General features: G+C 32.6%; 1 protein-coding gene across 1 annotated transcript in view; it reads right to left on the minus strand.

Moving 5' to 3' along the window:
* Window positions 1–8,615, minus strand: part of LOC106460022 (enoyl-CoA hydratase domain-containing protein 3, mitochondrial-like) — a 34,446-nt gene that overhangs the window by 3,518 nt on the left and 22,313 nt on the right. Inside the window, exons 6-8 of the mRNA XM_013919705.2 lie at window positions 6,735–6,844; window positions 3,834–3,892; window positions 772–878 (exon numbers count right to left, since the gene is read on the minus strand). Of these exons, the coding sequence (XP_013775159.1) occupies window positions 772–878; window positions 3,834–3,892; window positions 6,735–6,844 (276 nt within the window). The remainder of the gene's footprint in view (window positions 1–771; window positions 879–3,833; window positions 3,893–6,734; window positions 6,845–8,615) is intronic.

The following is an 8,615-nucleotide window of genomic DNA, read 5'->3' on the forward strand; positions in this document are numbered from 1 at the left end:
AAGCATTGTAATGTTTACTGATAATCTGCCAAATTTCATTAACATTGGGTTACTAACTTAAAAGTTATAGCATGAAAACTATAACAACCATAAAATGATTACGATGTCGGTCCCAGGGACTGAGCCTGTGCTGAAAGAGTTAAATTGTTTATAGGAACTGTTAAATTAGCATTATGAAAGATTTTAAGGTTACCACCACTGTTAACTGTAATAGTAACTAAAATTATACTTAGTTAACTGTAACAGTAAAAGTACTTTAATAACTAAAAGTACAAATACATAACTATAACTAAAAAAATCATAACTAAACAATACTGGTTTCAGTACAAAGAAACTCACAATTCACTGGGATAAAAGAATAAATGAACATGGAAAAAGCTATCAGAAATGAATCATTTATTTAAAAGTTTTACTTTCATATACAATAGGTATGGTTCAAATATCTTATACTAATGAGATAAGTGACTATATACTATCTGCTTTTCCTCTAAAAGCAGTGAATGGCCTTTTATCCTACAAAAGTACTTTTAATAGTTATACAACCTACTGAATGTTACAAAACTTCTTACACTTCATGTACATATAATGCGAAAGATTTCAACAAATACATTGTTTGAAGTCTTTGAAGTTTCAGAAGTATCATTATTCTAATTATGGTCAACCACTTGCATTTTATTTGAATGCAATAAGAACTAAATGATTGTTGAACACTAGATACTATAAAATATGAATTAAACTTTGGAACAGCTCCTAAACTTAAATAATACTCACTCATATGCTTCTTCTAAATCTTGGTGAATTTGCTTTAGGAAAAAAGCTTTTCCTAAGGAAATAACTGGTCTACTCTTTTCCACAATGGCTTCAACAATTTTTTCAGTCTGATGAATGAAGTTGAATTGCAAAGAGATTAAAAATATAAACATAATCAAGAGGACCATAAAATCTATTTGATATATTACAGATAGAAGATCAATTTAATATTAGAGAACATACTTGGATAAATGTAAAGTTGATGAAGTTTTTTGTAACCCTGTAAACTTCTTAAAGCTAACCATTATTAATCACATTTAAAATATTCTCCAATTTAGACAGTATATATTATACACTTTTGGTACAAATGAAAATGTTTTCCAACTTTATATTTACATATATATCTATTACAAATTCTCCACATGCAGCTTTTAGATACATCACTTTTTTTGCAAATCCTCATTTTTACAACATATTTTAAGTTATTTGAGACCGGGCAATTTGCATTCCAGGAAGCAGGAAAAATTAGGCAATTAGATAGAATACTAGAAATTTTGTATTTCATTGATGTATTGTATATTTTACCAAATAAAGGCCCTACAAACTATGTATCATTAAATTCAATGTAAAAAACCCTTATCAAAGTATGCCCATTTGGTCTCTGGGGATAGAGGGCTTACAGAGTATTCCCCTTTGGTAGGCAAAGAGCTAATGATGTTAATGATAATAACTGTGCATTCATATATTAATTAGTCAGGAAAAGGAAAGTTAACATTTTCCTTACCTGAAAATGTGTTTCTGATAGATACTCACCTCTACACACAATTAAGCTATCTTCCCCATGCATATGCCTTAGATATTTGCATGTCACTAGTCTTTAGGCAACATCCATCTTATCTCATGAATTGTGCTATATCATATTGATGTTATTATGCAGCAAAAGCCCTCTACCATCAGGAGGGTGACACACCTCCTTGTGCACTAACCCCCTCTATGCTTTTGCAATCATGAATCTTTTTTCTTTGATGAGGCAAGGAATACTAAAGTGCACTGAAAGTTGGAAGAAAGGGGGAAAATATGTGTTAAGAGGCAGGTTTCTATCGAAAATACATTTTTAGGTAAGAAAAATATTAACTTCCAAGGTGATACATACCTCTGCATACAAGTAAGCTAGAATCTCCTAATGAAGTGGTGGAGGGACTGGTGCAAAGATTTACTTAGATGAGTTCCCTTCAGAAAATGTCTGAAGGAGACCCATAGAGTGTGACATCTGATAGCAGGGGCTTCATAGGGGTACACCTGTAGAAGATCACATCTCATCTCTTACAGGATATATTTTTCACCCAGGAAGAAGGAAGGAAGAGGCAAATGAGCCTCATGTGTCATAGGGATGGGCAGATTAAGAACATGGCCATCTTAGTACTTGCACACAAGAGGTCAGAGAGCCAATATGTGTAGTGCAGTTGGGGCACATTCAGACTGTACCCTGTGCTAACCTCAACTCTACCATCAACTACTGGACCAACACCTGCTGTAGGAGAAGGGCAGAGAATTCATACCATAGATGGGATTGGAAGGAGGAAGGGAAACATTATGAGGGCTGTGGGGAGAAAGGGAAGTAAATTGAAGAGAAAGTTCATGGGAAAAAGTATAATTAACCCCACGTGGATGGAAAAGTGTGACCACAGGAGCTCAAACCATGACAACTGGGCACCCAAAAGACTCAATTTGACTTAATTATTACCAAGAATTTGATGAGGCTTATACCAGTAGAAGAGGAAAATTGGGAAGTGAGAATTGAAAGATGGGAAACTGGGGATTAAGATGAGATACAATGGTGAAAGGTTGGGTTTCGAACAGTGTGGAATCAAAGGAAGAAAGCAAGGGATGATGATGGGTAGCCTTGACCTGTGATTCAATCAAATTCGGAATACTTCCAAAACGTTAGGGCAAAGAAAGGGGGGCCAGGCGAAAATCTCATAGAAGGGGAAAAAAAAAGTTGAACTTGGGATAGGAGAGTATCCCCAACCAACAATCCCAGCAACAAAGAGGTGAATAAGCAGGAAAGTGGAACAGGCAGAGGAGGGCAGAGTATTTGTGGAAAAGTAATTGGTCAAGAAAAGAGTACACAAAACTAGTTAGGATTAAGATTAAAAAGTAGGGAACAAGAAGATTAATAAAACACAGCAGAAAGAGAAAGAATGGTGCATACCTGTGAAATTAAGTACTTATAATGCAAGCAAGTTTAAGGTTTTTCATCAACAGAGAGAGAGAAGTTCTCAAAGTATAACAAGGAAAACAAAACAATCAAACTTGTTCTCCTCATTCTTCCTTCAAAATGAGGGGAAGGATTACCCAAAGAAGGGACTGGAGCTGAAGGAGCTAGCTGCATAAAGAAACTCACTACCCTATGTGCAATGGCCATTGCATTATCCCTAGTAAATGTGCCTCCATTAGCCATAGTTATTACATAACCTGTGTGAGGAAATTGTTCACTCACACAAGTAGTAGAAGCTGTTACATGAACTAGTGTATTCATAGTTTGCAGAAAAAAAAAGAGTGCTGAGGAAAAGAATGAAGATTCATGAGTGCAAAAGCATAGAGGGAGTTTGTGCATAAGGTGTGTTGCCCTACTATTGGTGGAAGGTTTTCCCTGTATAACAACTCAATAAAAATCTCATAAGGTTAGGTAGGAGTTGCCTAAAAGCTAGTGGCATGCAAATCTCTAAGGCAGAAGCATATGTATGGATAGAAATAATGAAATAAAATTACATTCTCTCATGGGAAAGCTATCACTAAGACTACATTGTCTCATGTAAAGTTGCATTTCCTCACAAATTGTTTTTTTATTTAATTCCTGCAATATGTTCACTTTCATTGGTCGTAACTAAAAGAACACGGATGGACTTATGCATTCCAGGTTGGGAAAGCAATTAAAAAAATGAAATTGCTCAAGCAAAGTTACATTCCTCAGGAAAGTGGGAACGTAATAGTTTAATCCCTGATAGGGAAGATAGCTTAATTGTGTGAAGAGGTGTGTATCATCTTAGAATTACTTAATGTCGGTTTTTCATTTCACTAACCTCTTCTTCAAGGAGGTCATCAGGTACAACTTTGCTCACTAAACCACTCATTAGAGCATCTAAAAAATATATAAATATCAAATTATAAAATAGTAGAGAAAGATGTGTAAAGCAAACAGATCCTCTTTTATTCCTATTCAATTGGTTTTATAACCACTTTCCAAAATCAAAACTAAACAGTGAATTCTTATGTACTAATATTTAATAGCATATCTCAATTATTTTTCTTACTGTAAAAACCTACAAGTTCCTATGTGCCATTCATTTTAAAGCTGAAATCCTTTTTCCTAATAACTCACAGTAAGCAAGAATTAGGCATGTCTTTTAGTAGTTATGGGCACTTTTGGGGCATAAGAGCAGAAAGGTATGTGCATGTGCAACCTCTAGGAGCTGCTAGTAAGATGTGCTAGTAATGTAACAAACCTGCTTAACAAAACTTAAAAGTGAGAGTAATGAAATTTAGTTTTCTCTTATTTAGGTCTATATGTAACTGAAAAATGTTCATAATTTTTTACTGTGAGTGTGATTTATAAATGATACAGCTTTCTAAAGGTGGGCTGAAATTTTAAAATTTTACCCAGCCTGGTGGTTATCTGCTCTAAGTCCAACAGTTAGTTACAGTATGTTGCCTGGAGTTACTCAATACCAGATTATCTTCATACTAAATCCGACTTAGGTTCGAAGCTTAAATTAAATATTGCTCACAAGACTGGCTTGTTTTTATATTCCAACACACCAAGATAGAAAAGGAAAAGGTAATAATATAAAGAATAATAATTCTAATGTGTATCTTTCAACATCATGGTTGCTATTTAATATGATAATTTTAACAATTTATACAAAAGAGGTGTGAAACAGTATTTGTAGGATTACAAAATAACTTGAAACAATGCCGTTGAAACCAAACATACAAAGTGTGAAACTGCCAAATAAGTATTGTTTGGCCACAGCTATGGGTAGAGGTTATCATTTTTTGAAGAAATAAGTCTGAAAATATTTTTTTAAGCAAAGTTGAAAAAGCTGAAAAATAGGGCAAAAACCCGAGGAAGTCCAATTTTTTACAAATAACTTTCACAAAATTCACATCATCTAACTTTGGCCAGGCCCGAACCTGGATCTTCTTTGTTACTACTTGGTCTGGGCTCGTGCAGACCTCTAGCAGCTCCAATAGTACAACTACTGTAAACCAGGCTTACTACATTACTTGAGCAACATATCAGCTGTTCCAATAGCTTGACAACTGACCAACATAAAGAAGGTCTGTTACAATACAAGAACAACTTACCAGCTACTCCAACAGCATGACCACTGTAAGGGAAGTATGTTACATTACTAGGACAATTTATCACCTATTCCAATAGCATAAGTGGTGACTGTCCCCAAATAATCTAAATTTAAAAAATAACTTCTAAAAAACAGCAAACCTATAAAAATTCAAGTAAGCACAATTGCCACAAATGCTTCTCTACTTAACTTTAACATAGATGCAAAATACATATATAAACTAAGTAAACAAAATGGGTATTGTTAGTTGCATTTCTTTATTTGTTACAGCATTAAAAAGTCTTGGGTATTCTTGCATTCACTCCAGTACTATTATACAGTTTCTACACGTCTGGCTGCCTGGTAGGGATATGATACCCCTCCCTACACCAGATTCATCACTAACATTTACTTCAACTTTCATACCTTGTATGTACACGTCAACTGATAGTGTATTCTTCTCACACATGAATTTGATGTCATTTGGGTACTGTTTTGTTTATTCCTGTTAAGCCATATTGTACCTACTGTAGTACTGCAATTAGAATTGATTGTTTTGCTATCATCAACGTATTTTGACTGGTGTTTTGTGCATAACTGTCTTCTACATTGGATGAGATGGACTTGTTTATTACAAAATAAGTTCAGCACAATAGCATTTGAACTATAATTGGAAATAAAACAGTGAGGATCACATCATCAGGCAAACTTCTTTTTAATAAATGGTGCAAATATGAACCATAAAAAAGGAACTTTACTTTTCAATGTGAATAGCTCCAAAGAATAAACTGGTTGACTGCTGTGTTCACAAAAAAGTCTTTGATAATATGTAGACAAAATCAGATTTTCAAAATTTATAACCTTTGTCAGAAACAACCTCAAACACACAAATCTCAATTTCTTACATGCAAAACACTATTACATTGCAACTTTTAAGGAAAATAAATATTACTGAACAGATCTACAGTGCATTTCAGAAAGACTGCATCATTAGAATATAAAAAGTAGATAACAATAGTCATAGGTTATTGAAGATCACAACTGTGGTTTTTTAAAAATTATTTGGTGAAAAAAAAAGGGCCAAGTTCAGTCCACATTATGATAACAACTTAGTTTATTTCTTCCTTAACCTATAGGCTATCACTTAGACACAATTGTACCTGTAGGCCTTAGTTTACAAACAATGTTTTCACTTTCAAAAGAGGTTAACTCACTAATGGTACTATGACTAATGTAAAAGTAAATTTACCTGTACAATTTCAAAGCTGATCAATTGTGTAACTGAATATATGTGATAACTAACACTGATCCAAATACTTCATTGAAACTAAATGTTTCACTGAATGACTGGCACTCTTCCAATTGAACAACTGACTCAATGCTTCACTGATTCTCCTATTTATAATGTAGTGTTGTTTCTAGACACTTTGCAGAGTCTCTAGATTACTAATATTCATGAATATTCTAGGTGTTTTAGGACTATTTTTTATAAACCTACTTTATCTGAACAGTGCTCACTACCTATCATTTAAATTAAAACATTTAAAATATAGCTTACAACATTCTTTACATCACAAAGACAATTTAGCAGCTGTTCCAATACCTTGACAGATTTATATTATTACTAGAATAACATACCAGTTGATCCAATAGCTTGACCAGTGTAAAGCAGGTAAGAAGCAACTTTCCTTGGTACAGCTCTAGCTACTGCAATACCAGGGGTAGAACAGAACAACCCAACAAAGGCTCTAAAGAGTAAAGGATTTTATATTTTATGCTATGCACCACTGAAGATATAAAAGTAAATTATAAAAAATAATATATTTAAAATAATTAAATGTTATAGGTAGTGCTTGAAAAACTATTCATAAAACATTTTAATGTACTATACACATTTTTTTCTAATGATAACATTGTTACTAGTGTATTCCTCATTGCACTAACCATAAATTATAAAGACTGTCTATCTCAACATACATCATCAATACTAACTATCTCTTAGCTTTTAGAAATAAAGCACTATGGAGTTTTATTCAATAGAAAAGTGATAAAGCTGTAATCCATGTTAATGATTATAATGCAATAATTAAAACTGTAAGTTATTACGGAACAAGTATTAAAAGCCTTTTAGTTATTATTTGTACAATGATATCAAAGCTGTCAAAGTTATTACAAGTATGACAGTATTAAAATCATCTCTTAGAAGTTATAACAGCATTAACCTTCTTCACATGGGTCATGGGTCAAAGGCCATGTCATTACATTTGTTGACTTGCATACAAAATTTTATTGAACTACCATTTTATGAATTTATAAATTTGGTATCAAACTGTAGATTACAATTCCAATTTTAGCATTATACATCATCTAATTTCTTAATTTAAAAGTAAATATTAAAAAACACAGATAAACATCAGTTTTTGTGTGTCACGTGGTATGTTGAATGCAGCACTGGATCAAATTAGATGTTTGTGAAGTCAAAACACTAAGTCTATAGTTTCATACAAATTAGAAACTCAAATTACAAATATTGACAAGCTAGAATATAAAATAAGAGCCTCTTATCATTTGAATTTGCTAAGATATTGCTCATGTAATAAATTAAACACAGTGGCATCCCACCCACCTCTTTCTATTTTTGGAAACACTCCCTTATGCACACTTATTTCTTTCTATGACATGTGAATAACCAATTGAAAGCACAGAATGTCCTTCTAGTGGCTTTATCAGCCATTTTGAAGTATTATGACATTAACTCGTTCTTTTCATATAAGACTTTAAGCTGGTAAGTTGAGTCTTTAGTCTACTCAAAATTTCATATTTTTTTAGACCCAAATACAGCTTAGTTACTAAGCTTGATAAATTATAGTGGAATTCTATGGTATCAATATAGTAATATATGATTTTTTGATAATTAAAAATACATAAAATCTAAAAAAATTATTTTGTTTCATATAATCCACATGTGAAATTTTATAAGGCTTAGTAACCTACGTCAAGCAGCAAACATGTCCAATGTCATAAATAAAAGAGATATACTTCTTTATTTACTATTCTATGTTTTAAAAAAAATAAGTTTAAGAACTTATTTATAAATAGTATTAATGTATATACACATATAATGTATTATAACTGAAATGTGACTGTATCTTACAAAATAATAGTCCATTAAAACACAGCCAAGATAGGTCACTTTGTAAAGGTCAGTTTCAAATTACTGGATACAGTAACATGAGTGCATGTGCACCACATCATTGTAACTTCTGTATTGTTAGCCATGAATGGCTGAAAGGTCAATATAATAAAAATATATATAAATGTATAATGTTATGACATTTAAGCTAAAACAATTTCAATTTCCAAAAAATCGATACACGCAGCATCAGACTATTACATAAAAAAGATTTTAAAATATACCTCCCCAACATAAACATTAGTAGCAACAACGGATACATATTTTGTTACATACGACCGCCTAACCACGAAAAAATAGCGCTACTACCAGTATGTCTTACCCAA

This window comes from Limulus polyphemus, unplaced genomic scaffold (genome assembly GCF_000517525.1).
Source record: "Limulus polyphemus unplaced genomic scaffold, Limulus_polyphemus-2.1.2 Scaffold694, whole genome shotgun sequence".
Lineage (NCBI taxonomy): Eukaryota > Metazoa > Arthropoda > Merostomata > Xiphosura > Limulidae > Limulus > Limulus polyphemus.